This window comes from Rhinopithecus bieti, unplaced genomic scaffold (genome assembly GCF_001698545.2).
Source record: "Rhinopithecus bieti isolate Rb0 unplaced genomic scaffold, ASM169854v2 scaffold_60909, whole genome shotgun sequence".
Lineage (NCBI taxonomy): Eukaryota > Metazoa > Chordata > Mammalia > Primates > Cercopithecidae > Rhinopithecus > Rhinopithecus bieti.
The window spans coordinates 755,279-779,147 of NW_016823619.1; the positions used below are offsets into that span (position 1 = coordinate 755,279).

General features: G+C 51.7%; 1 protein-coding gene across 1 annotated transcript in view; it reads right to left on the bottom strand.

The window, feature by feature from the left end:
* Positions 1-1,653, bottom strand: part of PTPRN2 (protein tyrosine phosphatase receptor type N2) — a 719,533-nt gene extending 717,880 nt beyond the window's left edge. Inside the window, exon 1 of the mRNA XM_017861671.1 lies at positions 1,599-1,653. Coding sequence (XP_017717160.1) covers positions 1,599-1,617 — 19 coding nt within the window. The 5' untranslated portion in view covers positions 1,618-1,653. The remainder of the gene's footprint in view (positions 1-1,598) is intronic.
* Between the last annotated feature and the right edge of the window lie 22,216 nt (positions 1,654-23,869).

A 23,869-nucleotide genomic window follows, 5' to 3' on the forward strand; every position in this document is an offset into this window, starting at 1 on the left:
TTTATCAAACCCCACTCAACTTTCATTGCCCCCTTTCATCCTGAATTCCGGGAGCTCAAAGGCAACCTTCAGGCTCAGTCGCAGGAACTCTGTGGGAACATTTGCTCCTCTCTCCTTCCCGTTCACATTCCCACTTCAAATTCATCATCTCATAGAGTATCGCTTTGTTGCTTCCTTCGGTTTTTTTGGACAAGGAAAGCTGAACATAATCAAAAACAACAGTGGTCAAGTCCTCACCCAATGCTGCCAGCACCAGGCTTACCGCCCAGCACATAAGAACACCATGCACACCTCTTAAATAAACACGCCGATGCTGAACGGGCACCACCATCCAGGCCCCGTGCTAAGTGCTGTGTGCAAAGAAAATACAAAGATCAGCCAGACAGAGCCTGTGCCTGCAGGGAGCCCACATTTTATTTGAGGGGCCAGATGGGTGCACAATTCATAACATAACAAAGCAAAAGGTGAAAAGAGCTAAAAAAGTAGAAACAATTTCTAATAAATTTTCTCTTAGCTTTTCTGTGGGGAAATCAGGAGAAATGGACTGATTGGGAGAAAGCTTCTGTGGAGCAAGTAAAACCCATCACAATCATCATCAAAACTGTGGCTGGGAAGATCTGAGGGCCCAGCACAGTCAGGCGGGCTCTGTGCTGGCCGGGAGAGCGGCCTCCGTCTGGCTGCCAGGCCTCTCTGGACTGCAGAGTTTGTTTTTCTGAAAACAACACTCCAACAGAGTGGAACCCAATGGCAGGAACATCTCCAGTTCCAAAATTCAATGGTCCTGTGCAAACAACCAGAAAATAGCAACCAAGATTTGAGGACAGAAGAGGAACTGAACGAATGGTGTGAACACGGGGCTTGTTTGCAGGTAGAGCTTACTGGAGGAAAGCATCCAAATTATAATAAAAGAGAAAGGAGACAAAACGACGCCCAGCAGTGAGTGCCCAGCTTGCAGGCTTCTGTGGCAGGTCTGTGGGTTCCCTGGCCCAGCCACATCACCCCAAAGGTGAGGGCCAAGCTGTCACTGCTGCCCTGGGGCAGCACCTCAGTGATTTCAGGGGTGGGTTTTACTCTTTGTGTGGAGGTGGCAGGAGGTGCCTAAATCATAGACACAAATGGTGGCTTCCTGGCTTGCTTGGTGGATGCCAGGCTATGCTTACCCCAAGGCCAGACCCCGGACGAGGCCAGGGGCTGGCCCAACACTGGCCTTGAGGGTGCTTAGCAACCTGCATTTGTGTGGAGCCCACGTCCACCCAAATCACTGAGGGCGTCACATAGGCACCGCTGGCTGCGGGGGCTAAGAAAAGCGGCAGGAGAGGAGGAAGGCAGCTTCTCTGTGCAGCCATCAGCCACCGGCAAGCATGCAGCAGCCACTGCCAAGCGACTGGGACCCAGTTCTTATGTCCCCTAAGATTCCAGGGACCATTCTGGGGAGAAAGAAGGGCCTGTCCCAGGGCAGGAAGCTCACCAGACAGGAGGTGCGTTGCGTCCAGCAGGGGTAAGCCCAGTTATCTCAATGCTCAGCCGACAGAAATGGTTTCATGAAAATTCACCAAACTTGAAAGCAATTACTCAAAGAAATATGTGCATGTACGTACCCCCACGCTCATGGTGCATTATTCACAGAAGCCAGACACAGAAACAGCCCAAGCGCCCAGCCACTGAGGGCTGGAGAAACAGAACATGGTCTATTTACACGACGGAATGTGACTCCGCCTCAAAAAGGAAGGAAACGCTGACAGGGTCCACACAGGGACCAGCCCTGAGCTCACGGTGCTGCCTTCAGCGTTTAGCTGTGGCCGGGCATGTGCTCCAATTGCACCAATCCATGGTCCCCAGATGGTCAGGTTCGCAGAAGGTACAGTGGGGGCAGCCAGGGGCTGGGGAGGGGAGTCAGCATTAATGGGCACAGAGGTTCTGTTTTGGATAGAAAGTTGTGCAGGTGGATGGTGGTGATGGCTGCACAGCAGCGTGAATGTCCTTTATGCCACTGAACTATAGCCCTAAAATGATTAGAATAGTCATTCTTATGTATATGTTACTGAAAGTCTTTAAGAAGTGATAAAAGGTTTACTGAATGAATGAGAAACTGGATGGGAGAGACGCCATCCCCACTCTAAGGAGTCTGGACTATGAGGTTTATGATGAGCATGACCTCAAGGCCCTAGCATAGCTAACCCAACCACAGGAAGCAGGCGGCCTCCGGGGGGCCCCACCAGCAAGGCCATGGCCGCGAGTCCCTGCAAAGACCCCAGAAATCCAGAGTGATTCACGCACAGGTGGGAAGACGCTATCAACACTCACAACTTTAACCAGACACAAGTCTACGGAGGCGACCGGCACTGATGCTGAAAATATCTGGGCTTCTGATTTGAACAGGATCAGATTTGAACAGGATCTGATTTGAACAGGATCAGATTTGAACAGGATCAGATTTGAACAGGATCAGATCTTAAGCGGGAAATGAATTCTTTAAATGGTGGATGTTTTTTCAAGAAAACTTAACTCGGTATCATGTTGGCCAAGAGCTCATTGGCAAGGCCAACACACAGTCACAAAGGAAAGGTGGTCCTCAGTGCCACCCAGACCCTCCGCTCGGCCAGCCAGGGAGACCCAGCTGGAGCCATAAAACGACTGCTCCCAGGTCAACACGAAGGCCTGTCCCAAGGACTCCCGTGGCCTTCACGGATTTCCAGCCGGAGGACAACTTTCCAGCTGGAGGCAACACAGCGACACTCTAGGTTGTTTTTTCCAAGATTAAACAGAATAATAATTCTGTAAAACCAACATGGATCATCATTAATTACTGCACTGCGACCGTGGCTACTTCAAAACCCAGCCTCAGCACAGCAGCCGACACACAGTAATGAGCAGTAATGCACACGTGGTGTTGTCGATGAACAGGTAATGAAAGCAATTTATTTGAAAATTAAAATATGATTAAGAATGGCAGCCCGAGCGAGAGCCCAGATGCCTGAAGAAGGCACCGACGTGCAGCCAGGCCCACATTAATTTAGGAGGCTGATGGAATGGCCTTCTTCCTCTGACAGTTTTTAATATACAGCACCTTAGCTTAGCCCCTCCTTGGTGCCCAAGACCTAACATTGGAGATGCTGGCAGTAGAGAGTAAGAAGACAAGCCCCTCAGGGGCATCTCACACCGCCCCTTACAGAGCAGCATACGAAGAGGGACACGGACGCTGCATCCTTCCTCACCCAGGACGACCACAGACCCCACGTTCCGCCCTCACTCAGGATGATGCACAGACCCCACATCCACCCACACCCTGGCAACCTACAGACCCCGCATCCACCCACACCTGGGACGACCCACAGACCCCGCGTCCACCCACACCTGGGACGACCCACAGGACCCCGCGTCCAACCCACACCTGGACGACCCACAGGCACCAGTGCTACCATGGCACAGGATGACCCACAGACCCGCGAGCCACCCACACCAGATGACCCACAAGACCCGCGTCCACCACACCCAGATACCCACAAGACCTCGCCGTCCACCCACACTCAGATGACCCACAGACCCCGCGTCCACCCACACTGGGACGGACCCACAGACCCCGCGTCCACCCACACCTGGGAGAACCACAGACCCTAGCTGTCTACCATGGCAACAGGATTGACCCACAGACCCCGCGTCCACCCACACCCCAGATGGACCCACAGGACCCTCGCGTCCACCAACACTCAGATGACCCACAGACCCGCCGTCCACCCACACCTGGGACGACCCACAGACCGGCCACCCACACCCTGGACGACCCAACAACCCAGTGTCTACCATTGCACAGCGCATGACCCACAGACCCCGCGTCCACCACACCCAAGACGACCCCACAGACCCCCGCGGTCCACCCACCACCCAGACGACCAAGGACCCCCAACGTCCACCCACACCCAGATGACCCACAGACCCCGCGTCCACCCACACCCAGATGACCCACAGACCCCGCATCCACCCACACCTGGGATGACCCACAGACCCAGTGTCTACCATGCACAGGATGACCCACAGACCCATGTCCACCCTCCCCCAGGACGACCTGCAGACGCCGTGTCCACCCCTCCCCGGGACAACCCACAGACTCCTTATCCATCCTTGCCAGGCCCCATCACAGCTGGCTGGAGAAGGACGTTGTGAAAACCCCTTTTGCTCTTTCTTGCTGCTCAGGCCATCCACACCTGGCAGAAATCCCCACCGCCCAGTTCTATCGAAGCCCTGGGCTCCAATATTCAGACCTGAGACCCAAACAGTCCTCTAGAGACAGCCGAGTCACAGACGATCTGGAGCCCTGGAGCCAGCCCTGTCCACAGCACAGGCTCTTAGCAGATGCCCACCACGGACCCAGGGGCAGTCCTGGACCCTCCCGGGGGATCCTAGGCAGGCATGGATCTGTGTCCCCCCAGCACAGACACCAACAAGGGCCCCAGGAAGGTCAATGCTTGAAGCCAGGCGAGGCTCACCTTCACCACAGACGGTCAGGCTGGGACAGGCCTTCCCGAGAACCTGAGCCGGCACTGCCCAGTCCTCACTGTGTCTCTGCCTGAACCCTGCCTCTCCCTCATCCCCCGCTTCCGGGCTCTTCCCGCCAAGCCTGGACCCTGCCTGGGGAGCTCATCTCCCTTCTCTCCTCCTTTCATTGCTTGGCACCGAATCCCGGCCCCTTCTCCATCATGGGTGCGATCTTTCCTCTGTCTCTCTGTGTCACTCATCCCATCCCCGCACCTGTGCTACCATCAACCTCCCAGCCTGAGCCTCTTTTCCATCAACAAACAGCCCAGCCAGACCAGAAATGCAGAGAAGCCACAGCTGCACCAGCAGGCACCACCTCTCCTGGACCTCCATCGCCCCAGCTATCGCCCCAGCTCTCCTAACTCCGCCCTAGGGCTGTCCAGAGGAGGAGGCGGAGGAGGCCGCCCCGCCTGCCCGGCCTCAGCCTGGTGTCTCCCAAGGCCAGCACTGTCCTATGTGGCAGGAGGACGAAGGGACAGAGCCCCTGTGCCTGGCACTTTCTTCAGGCCACCCTGATCCCAAAGCACAGGAAGAAAAAAATGTCTGCAACCCATTTACACAGAGAGAGAAGAAAACTTTTGACTTTATTTGTAATTAAAGATGGCCTAATTAAGGTAATGTGACAATCCTGCCCATCAGACCTCAGAAAGGGAAAGGACTTTGTGGGATAACTCAGGTTGCTGGTGAGTGACATGGACTCGTCTACATTTTGTTGGGCACAAATACGGTGTCCCCTCTGCAAAGGACAAATTTGCAACATTACTGAAAATTTTTAAATGGCCAAGCCCCAGGAGCCCCAGTTTCTCTGCTAAAGATATATTCTAAGGAAATAACTGGATGTGTGTATAGAATCGTAAGTCAGGTTCGTCCAACACAGCCACGCTCATCCTGGTGAAAGTGCAGACAATTAGGGAACTCACGTCCAGGTGAAAGGCAGTGGAGAAGGCGGGGGTCCGCAAGGAGAAGGCGGGGGTCCAAAAGGAGAAGGCAGGGGTCCGAAAGTCCTGAGGATTTGCAAGGGTCAGTGTTCACTTCTGGGGCCCAAACATCCCAGGGGCAGTAGCCCCAAAGCCCCAGATGGGACTGACTCAGTCACCATCCCTCTGGGGACCTTGACTCAGAATTAAGAGTCGGAATTAAAGAGAAGTCTCAAAATGACATCGCTGGAGACAATTGCAATTCAGGTCACCATGTTGTAGGTGGCCCTGGTCCCCATGATCTGTGGAACAGAGCGGGCCCCAGGTGTCTCCGCAGGATTGCGCACCACGCATCATAAGCCGAGGGGGACAGAATCCATGGAGCACCACTCTCGAAAGCCCTTTCCCTGGGGCCAGACGGCCAGCACCATGGACAGCAGCTCGCCGGCCTTCACTGAGCCTCCACCCCAGAGGCTGCGGGAGGACGCTCGGGGGCCCCGAGAGGCTGTGGGACGACGCTCGGTTGCTTGGGGAGGCTGCCTCCTCCAGAGCCTCTGGAACTAAGTCACACCCACACTGGAGCCACTGCGAGCCCAATTTCGGAAAAAACAAAACATACAAGTGAAACTCAGCCCACGGCTCTGAATTCATTCCCTGACCAGAGAGGTCCTGCTGCCCCGTCAAAGCCTGCACACAATTCCTGGGGAGCTCTTTCCTGACCACCTGACCTGAAAGGGCCTCACCCAGTCTTGAGCATCATATTTCCCAGACAGATGTAACCCAGCACGCCTGCCTAGGAGACAACCGCACATGCTGATGGAGTGAGACACACAGGGGGCCCTAGGGCGCTCAGCCCCCCAGAGCTCCGAGGTAGGACACAAAGGGCACCCCAGGGCGCTCAGCCCCCAGAGCTCCGAGGTAAGACACAAAGGGTGCCCCAGGGTGCTCAGCCCCCAGAGCTCCGAGGTGAGACACACAGGTGCCCCAGGGTGCTCGGCCTCCAGAGCTCCAAGGTGAGACACAAAGGGTGCCCCAGGGTGCTCGGCCTCCAGAGCTCCGAGGTGAGAGAGCCAGGAGAGGTCGGGAGGGGGCAGGGCAAGGGCCTGGGAAGCGGCTGGCCTGCAGCTCAGGAACCCCAGTGTCTGGGTCTCCATGGATGCCTCTGGCAGGTCAGGGACCCCAGTGTCTGGTCTCCATGAATGCCTCTGGCAAGTTAGGGAGAGGAGGTGGCCGATGGAGAGAGTGGATAGAGGAGCCTCTGGTGTTGATCACAGTGGACTAGAATACAACAGAAGAGGGGACTGCAGGCTGGTAGACAACCACATACACATGTGCGCAGACACACGTGCACATGGGCACGCACACACACGCCTCCCTCCCCAGACATCGTCTCCTGCCGGATGCTGTTTCATTATTCTCTTTGAAAGGTGAACAATGACGTAGTCAGTGACCTTCTAGCCAATGGGGCTTTGGGAACCAAATCAATGCCTTAAGACCAGACACGCTGCCTCTAGCCATGCTTCCCCCAGCAGGGTTTGCAGAGCCCCCTTTGTCACTTCATGTTCAGGTAAGTCTGACCAAGAATGTCTCTTTTTCTGGTTTATAAATCAATTTTTTAAATATCTCCTAAGATCTGAGAATACAAGCAGAGACAGTCACATGTAAGTTTAATAATGAGGTTCATATTAAAGGCAGACAGATGTTCAATTAAACATCAGACTTCACGCTGCCACACTGAGAGTGAGGCTCTCCATGCATAATTCTCCGTCCCAGCACCAGATCCCGGGAGTTTTGCTCGCACAGCTGGGAAGTCATCGTCCAAGCCCCGGACATGTTTGTGGGCCATCGTCTATAACCTGGGCTCCTCCCTTCTCTCTGTCCACACACGGAGGTCTCCAGGCATGTTTACCTCTAAATACACACCCTGCCAAGGACTGTGGCCTGGAAAATCACAGACACTTGACTTCCACCAAAAAAGAAATAAGAGAACAGCATGAGAATAGTCACACCTGAGCAAGCAGCTCACAGCAACAGGTTCACTACATACAACCACCCTCGCATATGCATGTGCACACACAACACAAACATTCATACACACACACGCTTGTGCCACACGACAACACACCAGTCAACACACACACGCTTTGTGACCACAACACACACCATTCATACACACACGACGCTTGCCACACCACACACGACACACGCAGTTCATACACACGCTTGTGCACACACAACACGACGCATTCATACACACACACGCTTGTGGCACACACCAACACACACATCATACCACGAATACACACCACACGCTTGGCACACAACCACACAGTTCATACACACCACACGGCTTGTGCACACACAAACACGCTATTCATGACACACACGACACTTGTGCGACACACAACACACGCATTCATACGATCACACGACGCTGTGCCATCACACCCACCGACACGGCATTGCATACACAACACACGCTCTTGTGCACCACAACCATCACACACATTCTATACACACCACACATATGCACACACACGACACATTATGACACACACACCGCTTGTGCACACACACGACACATTCATACCACAAACAACGCTTGTGCACACACAACACACGCCATTCAATACACACACCACTTGTGCAGCGACACAACACACGCATTCATACACACCACGCTTAGTGCACACACCACACACACATTCATACACGACACACGGCTTGTGCACACACCACACACACATTCATACACACGACACGAACATATGCACACACAACACACACATTCATACACACACACGGCTTGGCCACCACACAACACACGCATTATACACACACACGCTTGTGCCACAAACACACGCATTCATACACTGCAGCCACACACCACACACACATTCATACACACACACACATATGCCACACACAACCACACACATTCATACACACACGCACGCTTGTGCACACACAACACACGCATTCATACACACACGACGCTTGTGCACCACACCACTACACACATCATACACACGCTTGTGCACACACAACACACGCAATTCATACACACACGGGCTGTGCCCACACCACAACACACGCCATTCATAACACACACACGCTTGTGCACACACAAACACACGCATTCATACACACGCTTGTGCACACACCACACACGCATTCATTACACGACGCTTGTGCACACACCACACACGCATTCATACAACCCACACGCTTGGCCACACACAAACACACGCATTCATACACACACACGCTTGTGCACACACCACACACGCATTCATACACGTGTGCACACACCTACACCACACACACATTTATACCACACACACATATGCACACACACATACATACAACACAACAATTCTCACCCTAAAGTAATGGTTAATTTGGGTGGTTTATTCCACACTATTTTAAAAATAGCCTTCACTCTTTCACACCACCAATCTACCAAAAAACCCCAGGGACCAAAAGCGTTTCACCAAGATTAGGACTAGGAATCACACAAGTGGGAAACCACCTTGCAAGTCCTCACGTGACCGACACTCGCGCACAAAGTCTCCGTCGTTCAGATGGAATAAACGTGGGGGAATTTCCAGGCTCTGGAGCCAGCGGGTCTGGAGGTAGACCTCATCCAGCCACTTTGACAATCGGCAATTTTTGTAGCTCCTTACCAACCAACAAGCGGTATGATTTTTCCGTTGTCTCTCTTCCTTTCCTCCACCCCTCCTCTCCCTCTTCCCTTTGTCTCTCTCCCTCTCTTCCTACAAAAGAATCACATGACATCAATTCCCTATATCAGATCAATCAGCTGGCAGTGACAGGAAACACAGTTTGCTCCATGGAAACAGCACGCGCTCCGGCAGAGATCAGGTGGTGTTGAAGCACGTTAGGGAACTGGCATGCATGAGTCCGCTCCAAGGCACGGCGTGGCACATCACCACACCCCACAGCACCCCCAGGAGGAAGCCACAGTCCAATGCACACGTGCACATGCACAACCCACAGCATCACTGGCGAAGAAGCCACAGCCCAAGCACACGTGCACAACCCACACACACAACACAGCATCCCTGGGAGAAAAACCGCAGCCCAATGCAGGCACCTGCACCACGACACACAGCCCACACCACAGCACCCTTGGAGAAGCCACAGTCCCAGTGCACGTGTGCACCACACAACCATCACCCACAGCATCCCTGGGAGACCACGCCCAATGCACCGCATGAACACACTAACCCACACACCCCACCAGCCATCCCTAGGAGAAAGCCGCAGTCCAATGCATGCATGCACACGCAACACACAGCTATACCACAGCATCTCCTGGGGAAGCCCGCAGACCCAATGCATGCATGCACCACACACTCACACACCCCTAGCATCCCTGGGAGAAAGCCGCGGCCCAATGCATGCGTGACACCACACCCACACACCACAGGCATTCCCTGGGGGAAGCGCAGCCCAATGATGCGTGCATATCACACCCACCACCAACAGCATCTCTGGGAGAAGCTGCAGCCCAGTGCATGCGTTGCACACGCATCAGACACGCACACACAGTCACACCCACAGTATTCCTGGGATAAGCCGCAGCCCAATGAACGTGTACACACACACGCGCGCGCGCGCACACACACACACAGCATCCCTGAGAGAAGCCGCAGCACATGTGTAAGCTGCCAACACCCTGCACACGGCTCTCTCTGTGACTGGAGATAATGAGGAATCGCCATGGCAACCGAGGAACAAGCCCACATCGCCTCGTTTCCCTGAACACGGAGCTCCAGCAGCCCCCGTCCGAGGTGCACATGGCTGGAAGGACGTGGGGCCGTGGACCGTGGGTGGTTCTTCTGTCACGTTTGCTGGGACTCGTCCTAAGGACATTTTCAATTTCTGAAGTCAGTTGCCATTGACGGCCAAGGTTCTCATTCCTGAATTTTTTGTCTTTGGCTTCTGGTTGCCGGAGATCCAGAGCTGCTGTCGTTTAGCTGATTTCTGTTTCCAGGGTGTTGTGAATGGAAATAAACCATGAAAATAACCGAAGACATCGCAAGGAAAGCAAATAGGGTTCAAAACAGCAAAGCGATGCCTTTGCCAGTTCCAGGGAGTGTTTCTGCTGCATAGCCCATCCGTGCTGGCAGTGCCGCTCCCGTGCACCCAGGACTGCAAAGCATAGCTTAGGGGTTCAGGGGAGAAACACTGACCTCTCCATCAGAAGAGTCCTAGGAAAGGCAACAGCTTCTGGAATGAGACACAAGCTCAGGACTCGTGCCCCAGCTGCAGGGACACCCACAGGGCTGACTTCTCCTCGGTCAACCAGCCCTGGTACTCGGAGGCAACTGGCCCGGGCACAAGCATGCTCCTGCTGCTACGGCAGCTGAATTGGGAAGTGTGGCGTGGGCACAGATGCCCCAGGTGGACGGTCAGGGCTCCAGTCCACACACAAGCATTCACTCCCCATGTGGCCATGAGTCCCCGATGCTCCAAGCCCTGTGTTCTCACCTGTAAAATACAGAAGCTATGCTAGACAGCTGCTGACTTCCCTCACCTGAGCCCTGCGGTGCTTGGAGATCCTCGATGGCGGGAAAAGGAAAGGCCACAGCCATCGGGGGCAGGAGGACCTGGTGGTTCAGAGGATGGAGGCGGCCAGCTGGGAGGCTGGGCAGTGGTGCTCGCACTGTGCTGGAGTTGTGCGGGGCTCCCGGGGAGCACATCAGTCGCCTGCTTAATTCACCCTGGGTTCGCTCTTCACGGGTGAAGGATGACAAAATTACATTGTAAGCGAGCCTTGGCATTCTGTCCTTCGGAAGTAGCCCCAAGTGGTCTGGGATAAGCTCTATTAATGTTAGTTTTTTCCAGAGAGTAAAAAATACGCTCTTGAACCCATCCATGGGTATCGGAATGAAGGAACAGTCATTTGACCTCCTTGGCCCAGAGCCCACCGGTTGCTCAGTCATTCCTCTCTAAAATGCAGCTCTCTCCATAATGAGTTCATTTGCAAAAGGTTCAATTATATGGACCGTTTCTCCAGACGGTTTACAAATTTCATCCGTGGCAGCAGCGTTTGGGAATGGCTCATCTGCTCCCACCTTAACTTAGGGCCGTGTTCCTGTTTCAAGATACCAAATTTCTGAGTTTGACTTTCCCTTCTGCAAGTTTCCCAGAGGAGGAAAACCTTCAAATTGAGCTAAGGAATGAACAATATTTGACCAGCACCAGAAGCCACCGAGCATTTTAATACGAATCTGATTGATGAGGCTTTACTGTCCACACCACTGCGTATCTAAGTCAGAGAATTTGTCCTGTAATTCCATAACTTCAACAGGGCAAGCGTTTACAGCACAGGTTGATTCAAGAGGCTCCTGCACTGGCCTCCTGGGATATTCGGCAACAGGCTAAACCCGCCTGGAACATCCCTACCAGGAAAGAAGCAGGACCCTGTAATGGCTGCCACAGCTTCCCTGGGAGGCCCCCTCTGGTGTTGACCTCAAAGAAGCAAATCTTGGCTTTGCTTAGAGACTACCTAAAGCTTTCATTCCAAACTTTCTTGAAAAAGAAAAAATCATATTCCTACCAGCATCACTGACTGTGCTAACAGTGATCACAGTGATGACTGGGTAGAAGAAGTAGGGTTTCCATACATGATGGAAGCTGACAGCCACACTTTGAAAAGCTTGGTGTGGACTTTTAGGTCAAGTTCACACGAAACTGTTAGTTCCCGGCCCGGCCCGCCTGCACGGTAACTGAGAAATGACAGCTGTGGAAACCAGCAAGCCAATGCTCTGCTGCACAGGGATGTCCAAGGACGATGGCACAGAGCAGCAGGGGGCTCCCCAGGGAGGAGGGACAGCGCTCAGCCCCCTCCCCTGCAGGCCCCTCAGAGACCCAAGGCCTAGGTGGGCCCCACCGTCCTCAAGTCTTCCTCCTTGCTGTGACCACACAGGAACTGTAATGTTAGGAGGAGAGCTCTTCCAGACAGAGGTGAAGAGGCAGGAATTGTGTGGGGTCCAGAGGAACCCGAGTGTGATGATTAATACTGAGTGTCAACCTCATCGGATTGAAGGATGGAAAGTCTTGATCCTGGGTGTGTCTGTGAGGGTGTTGCCAATGGAAATGAACATTTGAGTCAACGGACTGGGAGAGGCAGACCCGCCCTCAATCTGGGTGGGCACCATCTAAGCAGCCACCAGCATGGCCAGAATAAAAGCAGGCAGAAGATCGTGACAAGACTAGACTGGCCTAGCCTCCCAGCCTACATCTTTCTTCCATGCTGGATGCTTCTTGCCCTCGAACATGGGACTCCAAGTTCCAAGTTCTTCAGCTTTGGGACTCAGACTGGCTTCCTTGTTTCTCAGCTTGCAGATGACCTATTGTGGGACCTTGTGATCATGTGAGTTAATACTTAATAAACTCCCCTTTATATATATATATATATATATATATACACACACACACACACACACACACACACACACACACATACGTACATATAAAGTTATATACATACTTGTTTATGTACCTAATAGGATATATATATATATATATGTCCCTCTAGAGAACCCTAATACACAAGAATGTCAAAAAGTGAATTTCCCAACACACAGTGAGGGTGCCAGGGGGTCAGAACAGGGCCCCCCAACCTGGGGCCACTGGGCAGATGCTATGAGCACCAGGCTGACTCGAGGCCACCCATGGCATCCACCTGAACCAAGAGGAAACCCCTCCCACTGTCCAGGAGAGAAAGTAAAAGGGCCAAGGGGAAGCTGCTCATTCACCAATGTGTTTATTGGTAAATATCAGCCCTGATTACACATTTCCCCTTACAAGGACAAAAACGTGAAAATATAGTTACAAACACACAAGTTGGAACACCAAAACAGAAAAACCATACGAGCTACAAAATGATTCTGTAACATGAAAAGGCAAACCTACATTGAAGGTACAGGAAAATAAATAGATTTTAAAATTACAGTTGGAAACCCATGTAAATTCTAAAAAGCATCTGATTTGTGTTCTCAAATTTAAGAAAATGACAACCATAAAAAGCAAGATAACAGCACCCCAGGCCAGAAGTCCCAACCTGACTGGGCGGCAGACGGAGTGAGAAGGAGGTCTGTGAAGAGGACAGTGTGGTCGCAGCGGGCAGGAGGCTGGGTCAGAAACACCAAGGCCAGAACTGTCCGGGGAGAGTTAACTCAGTCACATGAAAGCCGATGAGAACACGAGCTTCGCTGCAGACGATGGGAACGAGGTGCTCAGCACTGCGGGAGAAACTGATACATGGCAGTGACTGACTGGGGATTCAGCATAAGACAACTGCCTTTTAAAGGCTGGGAGAGGCCGGCACAGTGGCTCACACCTGTAATCTCAACACCTAGGGAGGCCGAGGCATGCAGATCACCTGAGGTGAGGAGTTTGAGACCAGCCTGGCCAACATGGCGAAACCCCATCTCTATTAAAAATACAAAAATTAGCTAGGTATGGTGACACACCTGTAGTGGCAGTTACTCGAGAGATGAGGCAGGAGAATTGCTTGAACCTGGGAGGCAGAGGTCGCAGTGAGCTGAGATTGTACCACTGCACTCCAGCTTGGGTGACGGAGAGAGACTCCATCTCAAAAATAAAAATAAAAGATAAATAAATAAGGACTGGGAGGGCCGGACACAGTGGCTCATGCCTGTAATCCCAGCACTTTGGGAGGCCAAGGCAGGTGGATCATGAGATCAGGAGATGGAGACCATCCTGGCTAACATGGTGAAACCCCATCTCTACTAAAAATACAAAAAAAAAAAAAAAAAAAAAAATCAGTCAGGCGTGGTGGCGGGCACCTGTAATGCCAGCTACTCAGGAGGCTGAGGCAGGAGAATGGTGTGAACCCGGGAGGCAGAGCTTGCAGAGAGCCGAGATCGTGCCACTGCAGCCTGGGTGACAGAGCAAGACTCCATCTCAAAAAAAATAATAATAATCAAATAAAAATAAATAAATAAAGATTGGGAGAACCAGAATATATGAAAGAAAGCAACATGCAAAGGTGGAATACAAAAAACTTCCACTTCCAAAGATGCTCATCAAAGATTCAGATTTTACTAAATAACCACACCAAATTAACAATTTTAAAATGCCCTTACATGCAACTGTTTTGAATTCTAAGGAACCAAACAAACTATCAAAATGAAAGAGTTTTGGTAGAGCAGCCCATTGCAAGAAAAAAAGTAAAAATGTAGCAGCAATTGCCATTTGGGAAATACGAGAAAAAATCATCTCACTCAGTCATAACAAAAAATTTTCAGATACCTAGGAATAAACTTGACCAGGTATGTGGCTGCGTAGGAAAGAAACACGTGCCCACACGTGTGGACAAGGGTAACACGGCCAAGTGCCCCTGACAGCAAAACAGATCTCTAATGGCTTAGATGTATTCAAGTAAAACCTTTTTTGGTAGGAAAAATTTAGGTGAAAAAAAGGTAGGAAAAAATTAGGTGAATAGTTATCAGATCCTATAATAAGAAAGCCTTCCTAAATAAGCAAAGGACAGAAAAAAAAAAAAAAAAAAAAAAAAAAAAAGATTAATTTCACTTCATGAAGATTTAACCTTTGATTTTTAAATACATGAGAATAAAATGTATCTTTATGTTGTATTTGATAAACATTTGTAACAATTTTACCAATAAAATTCATAAAAGAAAACATAAAGTTAGCATAAGAAATGAAAACCAAAACAGGAGGCATATTTTCCTGCACGATTAAAATTCTTCAGTAATAAACATCCACATTGATGACCCTGTGGTGCAACAAGCACCTCACGCTTGTGCTGAAAGAGGAACTTCATGCAAGTTCTCGCAAGGAAAATTCAGCACCTCTCAAAAATGCACACACCGAGTGACCTAGGAATTTCACTTCTGGGGGAATGTTCTAAGGAAATTATTCATATGTAGAAAACCGTTTGTTTCCAAAGATGTGCTTTACTTACTTAAAAATCAGACATCAAGAAACAAAGGAATTTCCAGCTGTAGGTGAATAATTAAATTACACATTAAAGATCATATTTCTAAAACAGATAACGTGACATGCTCATGATATAGCACTTATTGAAAAAAGAAATATAAACCCAAGGATGCAATATTCTGACAGGGAGAGAGATGAACCTCACACAGCTGGACATAGCAGCGCACTCAGCGTCCGTCGCGGCCCCGGGCATGAGGCTCTGTGAATCACGCCACAGACACCTCGGCCGTCAGCCCTCCTGGGCACTGGCTATGTGCAGAAGACCCCTCGCAGGGCCACACCTTCTGGGGACGGGCACCTCCGGCTGAGCACTGCAGACACAGAGGGAGGCTCGCTCCCAAGCCCCAGCAGCTCAAACAGGTCCCCGTGGAGTCTCACCTGCCCACTCTGCGCTGGTCCCCAAGCTGGTTCCCCGAATGCTGGTCCCCAGAGCTTGTCTCCCCCGATGCTGGTCCCCAGAGCTGGACTCCCCCAAGCTGGTCCCTGGAGCTAGTCTCCCCTGCACTGGTCCCCGGAGTCAGTCCCCCCTACGCTGGTCCCTGGAGTGCCCCAAGACAGCCCCAGCATCTAGTCACCCTCTGATTTAGCTTCATGGGCATCTCCCTTTTGGTTTTCATTTCTGTTTTTTATACAGCTTGCATTATCTTTTAAGTGCAGGGAAAAAAAAATATTAAACAAACAAATCAAAAGGCATGCACAGTCCTGACAGGCAGTTCTCCAGGCTGTGGTTCAGGACCCAGGGTCTAAGCGGCCACACAGGGCTGCTAAGACTCCCTGACCTGACAGCTTCCGGGCATCCCTCCCGTGATCTGGAGCCACCTGGCCACTCCAGAACACCAAAGGTAACACTGGTCAGGGCCACTATGGGGAGGCTCCCAGGGGGACGTGTTCCACACGGCAGCATGGCCAAGGGTTCCACCCAGCGGTGTCTTAAATCAAGGACTTCCATGCAGAGGAAACTTCTGTGGCCACACCCCCAAGGTGGCCTTGTCTGTAAAGCAGCATTAACATGGGCATTTATAAGACTAATGTGACAGCTGATGTACTTCCCTCTGACGCCCGTACGCTTAGGAATTGCATTATGGAAATAGAGTGCCAAATGGATGCCTTGACCTTGGGGCCCGGCCTGTTCTACAGGAAGATGACTTCTGAAATGAGTTTTTTTGCTATAATTTGCTCTTGCTTTTGCTAAAAGGTTGAAGGCACTTCTATTCCAACTGAGTGTGAGTAACATTAACTTCATAGCATTACCCAGCACGTTCTTAAGCAAGTTTATCTTCAGCAAGTACAGTTCTATTGATTGAAAGAAAGAAGTATTTCTTTTTAGTAAACTAGTGGGCCCAAAGGCTGACGGACCATCTTTGTATCACACAAAGGTTACTAAGAGCTCCTTTACTTAATCTCTTCAGAGGGAAAAGCAGACCAGCTGCCACCGAAGCCAACAAAGTCTCTCCTGGCACCCATGTTGGGTTGTTTTGGGTTTGGAGATGGTTGTTTTCTGTGAAATTAATGTGATTCATCCACCTTTGAAATCAAGAATTACATTGCAGTGCAGCCAGTTCCTACTGGATGAAAGTTGAAGGAGGAGCAGGATTGGAAATATTCAAATAAATAGCAACTGTTTCAGCCCATGCACCTGCGGAGTAGCAGCCAGTGTGCAGGCCAGGAAAGGGAGACGCTCTCATCCGGCAGCATCTGGGCACCGTCTCTGGATGGGAGTGTGGGGAGGGCCCTCCCGTCTCTCTGCGTCTCAGCCTGTGCCAAGCCCAGCATTCTGTCTCTGCCTACCTGGTGCATGGAAAACTCTCGAATGCATGGATGAGAAGATGAGATGCCGTGGGTGCTGGGCTGGGCCCTGAGGGAAGCGGGCAGAGTGTGACGACTGCTCCACGGTGGCCACACGATGTCCACACACCCGGCGCTGGAGTTAGGGCTCATGCAGAGGACGCTTCTGACCCTTGCAGAGGACCCTTCTGACCCTTGGCCCTTCTGACCCTTGAGGCAAATGCACTTACCATCCCCACCACAAAATGAGGAAACAGAGTCTAGAGCTGAGGGGTTTGCTCCGGGTCCTAGCAGCGGTGAAGAGGGAGAGCTGGGTCTCAAACGCCAAAGATGCAATCGCAAAGCTTCTGTGTCAGGAGGAGGGAGCCGCCTCCAGGACAGACCATTGGAAATAGAACTCTCCACAAACACCAACTCAAAAGTCCAACGCTGCAGGCCAAGAACACTCCAGGAAAAGCCTGCAGAGCCACCCACACGCTCACCCACGCCTGTGAAACCAGACCCTGCGGCTCCTTATACACACACCTCAACAGCACAGCAACTCCACTCCTGGACACTAGCCTGAGAGAAACAAAACATCAATCTAGAAAAATGGTTGGACAAGAATGTTTAGAGACTTTCTTCCTAAGAGCCAAAAACTGAAGAAGAAAGAAAGAAAAAAGCCCATCACCAGGAAAGTGGGTTTGCAACATGGCATATCCACTCAATGGAACCCCACTCAAAACAGAGACACACCATCCACACTCGGCAAGCGGACAGGCGGAGGCGGAGGCAGAGATTAAATACCGCTGTGGAAAACCACCACAGCAGGCTTTGCGCCTGGAGAAATCAAGCATCTCATGCCGAGGAATTGGAGAAGTCGTTTCCGGGGTGGGGATGTGGTTTCATGGGAACTTTCTGGGTGATTTAAATGTTGTAAGTCACAGCACAGGCAGGGGCTGCATGCTGGGTGCATTTGTCAACACTCACAGAATTGAATACTTAAAGTCTATGGATTTCTGCTATATGTAAAATTTAACTGGGAAAATGTAAACAGAAAATAATGAAGGGTCGGGCTAAAATCTCTTCCTGCTTAAAGACACAGAGCACGGTGGCCCAAGGCACAGAGGAAAAGACAGATGAGAAACTCCACACCCCGAGGCTCAGCAGCAGACGTATTTCGTGCGGGAAACCAGCTCTCAGCTGCTCCATGTGGCAGTGAGACCCTGAATACGAGAGGCAGTGGCTGACCAGAGCATGAAGTCAGAAAGGTGCCTAAACCTAGCAGTGCGGGGCCTCTCCACAGCTCCCAACTCACTGGAATGATACCAGGGAGGTGCCCACAGGGCATCAGCAGAGGGCTTGTCATGTGATTCACTGCTCATTTAGTCCCTCACTCAGCCAATATTTACAGAGCACCCAGGACACAGGCACAACATGGGCAGCAGACAAGGCTGCTGTGTCTTGGGGCAGATGTTTTAGGAGAGTGTGCAAGGCAGCCAGGCCCGAGCTCCAGGTGTGGCCAAACCCAGCCATCTCGGGGATGTAGACAGTGCAATGGAATGTTAAATGCATTGCAACGACAGTTTTCTCTGAGAAAAGCATCACTGACATGGGCAGGTGGCAGAAAAACACTGGGTGGAAGAGGGTGGTTCCCCGGCAAAGGCCCCGCCCTCAAGCCTGGAAACCTGTGGCCCTAAATGGGAACAGGCATTCCCGTTTTTGTGCCCAAATGTTGCCTTTTGGCCTCTCATGCCTGCTTATCTTGTACCCATGCAAACGCCAAGCCCCAGGCTCCACAAGCAGCAAAGCAGAGGAGCAGAAGAGTGGCGTGTCGGAGGAGAGAAGAGAAGAAGCATGTGAATGTCAAGAGGAGTTCGGCTGCGGACAGTCAGAACAGTTGGCTGTGGGACGGCCGAACTCCAGGGGAAGATCCCTTCCTACTCCATCCCCTCTCCAGCTCCCCATCCCTCCTGCCGAGAGCCACCTCCATCCAGCAGTAAAAGCCCTCACATTTACCATCCTTCAATTTGTCTGTGTGACCTGATTCTTCCTAGATGCCGGATAAGAACCTGGGTATCAACAGGGCACTGAGCTGGTTAATACTTCAGCCATCTGTGGGTGGCATCTGCTAAAAGAACACTGTAGCACGCCCACTGGGGCTTTGGGCGTCATGGGCACCCCACCCCTAGATGCCACTGCAGGACCAGAGCCCAAAAGCACTCCCCCCCGGCTCCTGCACTTGCCTATCTGTGTGCTCCCCCTTCCCTAATGCTCTTTGAGCATGCAGCAGCCAAACAGATGAGCCACACCCCTGTCACATGTCCTGCGAGGGGGGTCAGGGGACTCCCCCACCGCCCTGTCACATGTCCTGCCAGTGGAGTCAGGGGACTCTCCTGTTTCATCATGAATCTGGTAGCAATGAGGTGCATGTGTGTTAATAAAATCTCAATGTGTTGTGGGAAAAGAGTTAAAGGTAAAATGTTTTGGTCTTCACCCAAGAAGAGCAAGGGACGGCCAGTAAGTGTAGGAAGGGACAGCCGGCACCATGATGCATAAACAAAGGAGAACCCCACCTGGACACCACCACAAACCCACAGGCTGGGGAGGAAACCCCAGCAATGCAGAGTGCTAGGGAGGAGGCAGGCAAGTGGCCGGCTCAGCCTGGTGGTGGAAATGCACACACAGTTTTCCTGTGACCCAGAAATCACAGGCTTTGTCATGGACCCAAGAGGAAAGAAAATGGGGCTCACAGGAAACCAGCATCGGCGGTTTATCACAGCTTTACACGCAACAGCCAAAAAGCGGAACAATCCAAACATCCACAGCTGGAGAGTTGACTTTTTTACACCCATTCCAGGGATATGCCACCTGGCAATAAGAAGCGACGGGCTGCTGGTACGGCCCCGCATGGAGGATGTTCAAGGGCAGTGTGCAGGCCGAAGCCTCCCCCACGGCCCACACAGCGCAGGACCCGTGGCTACAATACAGACACAGCAGCACAGAACCAAATCCATGAGGGCAAGGAAGTGCTCTGTGTGGTCCGGGTGTGACACAGCCGCTCCTGGCGCCAGCTCCGGGTTTTCCGGGTGTGACATGGCCGGTCCTGATGCTGGCTCCGGGTTTTCCGGGTGTGACACGGCCGCTCCTGGCGCCAGCTCCGGGTTTTCCGGGTGTGACATGGCCGGTCCTGATGCTGGCTCCGGGTTTTCCGGGTGTGACACGGCCGCTCCTGGCGCCAGCTCCGGGTTTTCCGGGTGTGACATGGCTGGTCCTGGCCCTGGCTCTGGGACTATACACCTCCTCCTGAGTCCCCCAGCTGTGCCCTTAGAAACTGCATTTTACTGCATACAAATCATGTAATTACACAAACCTTAACAAACCTGACACAAAAGCAAATAAAAGCTATCAGGACAACCCTTGACCTTGACGATGGCTTTTTAACACAATGGTTGGAGGCTGTCCCCTCAGCTCTTGACATTCCCTCCCCAGGGCATGAGTTTCCCACAGGGGCCTGCAAGCCCCACCTGCTGCCCGGAGGCTTTCCAGGCACCTCCTTCTTGGTGCAGGAGGGCCCTGGACCTACTACGGACCTAAGCTCCTTTTCCACAGAAACACGGCAGTGGTTCTGAAGGGGAACCGTAGGCCCCAGTGACTCACGGGGACCACAGGCCTGTGTCCAAGGATGGCTTCAGCCCCTGTCCTCTCCCCACAGTGAGCTGCTCCCCACAGGCCCCTCTATTGCAAATGCCCTGAGTCAAGCTGCCCAGTCCTCATCCAGTTATGCTGTAAACCCCACTCTTGGTTCTCTGCCTTGATATCACCATGTTTCCAAAGCGAGTGTGCAAAACTCCTGGGCTTTGGAGTCCAGCACACTCCAGGGTCCAGGGTCGACATCCAGCTCAGGTGTTTCCTAGTTATGGGCTCAGGCAGGCACATTTGTCGAAGAGGTGTTTTATTCAATACATTGAGGATAATAATTCCTTCCATGCAGCACTGGTATTAGTAACAGCTGAGATATTACATATAAAATACTTGGCAAAATTCTTACCAGAAAATGTTGGTGGCTGTTACCATCAGTGGGACTTTAATGGGATGGGGAGAAGACCCCACTCCCAGTCCTGTCATCTGCAAATTTGTTATTAATAAGTATTTATTGACAGCGCATCTGCAGGTACTCCTGTCTCTTGGAGCTGTTGAGGGGAAGAGCTTCCTGCAGGGTGAGGCACGGTGCGGGGTGAGAAGCGCTGGGCTAGGACAGGGGCTGCACCGGCCAGGCCTGGCCCTGTGTTCATGGAAAGGGCGGGAGAGCTCCCAGAGTGGGGAATAGCAGGTCAGGTGTCCACACATAGGACACATAGGAGCTTGTACGGTCCACCCTCCCTCCAGCAGCCTGCAGAGGGGGCTGTGGACCGCAAGGTGGGGGTGACTGGGATTGGCAGGAGGACCGGCATAGGGAAAGTGGTTCTGCTGTGCAGCACGCCTCTGCGGCAGTGGCAGCCAAGACCCACCTTTATAGATAGTGTCTGCTCAGTAAATGTTTGATGAAAGCAAAGAGAAGAACAAAGGAAGGGAGGGAAGGAAGGGAGGGACAAAGAGTCACACTAATTACACAAGAAGGAAAAGCTGCATCCTCAGAAACTGAAGCCAAACTCACACTCAAAGCCCACAGGTTGGGTGGGCTCCCAAGAAATGGCACAGACGAAAGACAAAGATGACTCCGAACTCAAACTCGCACCCCACAGGTGGAGCAGGGTTCCCAAGAAACAGCACAGACGAAGATGGAGAAGACTCCAAATTCAAACTCACAGCACAGCCCACAGGTGGGGCAGGGTTCCTAAGAAACAGCACAGATGAAACAGAAAGACTCCAAGAAGGCCAAAGTCAGTAGACCCACGAGAGGTTCATGGGGGCTCAGGTGGATGGGGACCCCCTAGCTGTATTAGTCCTTTTTCATGCTGCTAATAGACATACCCAAGACTGGGTAATTTATACAGGAAAGAGGTTTAATGGACTCACAATTCCACATGGCTGGGGAAGCCTCACAATCATGGTGGAAGGCAAGGAGGAGCCAGTCACATCTCACATGGACGGCAGCAGATAAAGAGAGAGCTTGCATAGGGAAACTCCCCATTATAAAACCATCAGATCTCATGAGACTGAGTCACTACCAGGAGAACAGCAAGGGAAAGACCCACCCCCATGATTCAATTACTTTCCACCAGGTCCCTCCCACAACACATGGGAATTGTGGGAGCTACAATTCAAAATCAGATTTGAGTGGGGACACAGCCAAACCATATCATTCTGCCCTGGCCCCTCCCAAATCTCATGTCCTCACATTTTAAAAACAATCATACCTTCCCAACAGTCCCCCAAAATCTTAACTCATTTCAGTATTAACTCAAAAGTCCACAGTCCAACGTCTCATCTGAGACAAGGCAAGTCCCTTTCACCTATGAGCCTATAAAATCAAAGACAAGTTACTTACTTTCTAGATATAACGGAGGCATAGGTATTGGTTAAATACAGCCATTCCAAATGGGAGAAATTGGCCAAAACAAAGAGGCTACAGGCCCCATGTAAGTCCAAAATCCAGCAGGGCAGTCAAAGCTCCAAAATGATCTCCTTTGACTCCATGTCAAACATCTGGGTCACAGTGATGCAAGAGGTGCGTTCCCATGGTCTTGAGCAGCTCTGCCCCTGTGGTTTTGCAGAGTAAACCCTCCCTCCCAGCTGTCTTCATGGGCTGGCATTGTCTGAGGCTTTCCCAGGCACGTGGTGCCAGTTGTCGGTAGATCCACCATTTTGGAGTCTGGAGGACAGTGGCCCTCTTCTCACAGCTCCACCAGGCAGTGCCCCAGTAGGGACTCTGTGTGGGGGTTCCAACTCCATATTTCCCTTCTGCACTGCCCTAGCAGAGGTTCTCCATGAGGGCCCCACCCCTGCAGCAAACTTCTGCCTGGGCATCCAGGCATTCCCATATATCTTCTGAAATCTAGGCAGAGGTTCCCAAACCCCAGTACTTGACTTCTGTGCACTTGTAGGCTCATCACCATGTGGAAGCTGCCAAGGCTTGAGGCTTGCCCCCTCTGAAGCCACAGCCTGAGCTCTACATTGACTCCTTTCAGCCACAACTGGAGCAGCTAGGACACAGGGCATCAAGTCCCTAGGCTGCACACAGCATGGGGACCCTGGACCCAACCCACAAAACCACTTTTGCCTCCTGGGCCTCAGGGCCTGTGATGGGAGGGGCTCCTGTGAAGACCTCTGACATGCCCTGGAGACATTTTCCCTATTGTCTCAGGGATTAACATTTGGCTCCTCGTTACTTAGACAAATTTCCACAGTTGGCTTGAATTTCTGCTCAGAAACTGGGATTCTCTTTTCTATCACATTGTCAGGCTGCAAATTTTCTGAACTTTTATGCTCTGCTTCCCCTATAAAACCAAGCACCCAAGTCACCTTTTGAATGCTTTGCTGCTTAGAAATTTCTTCTGCCACATACCCTAAATCATCTTGCTCAAGTTCAAAGTTCCACAAATGTCTAGGCCAGGGGCAAAATGCTGCCAGTCCATTTGCTAAAACATAACAAGAGTCACCTTTGCTCCAGTTCCCAACAAGTTCCTCATTTC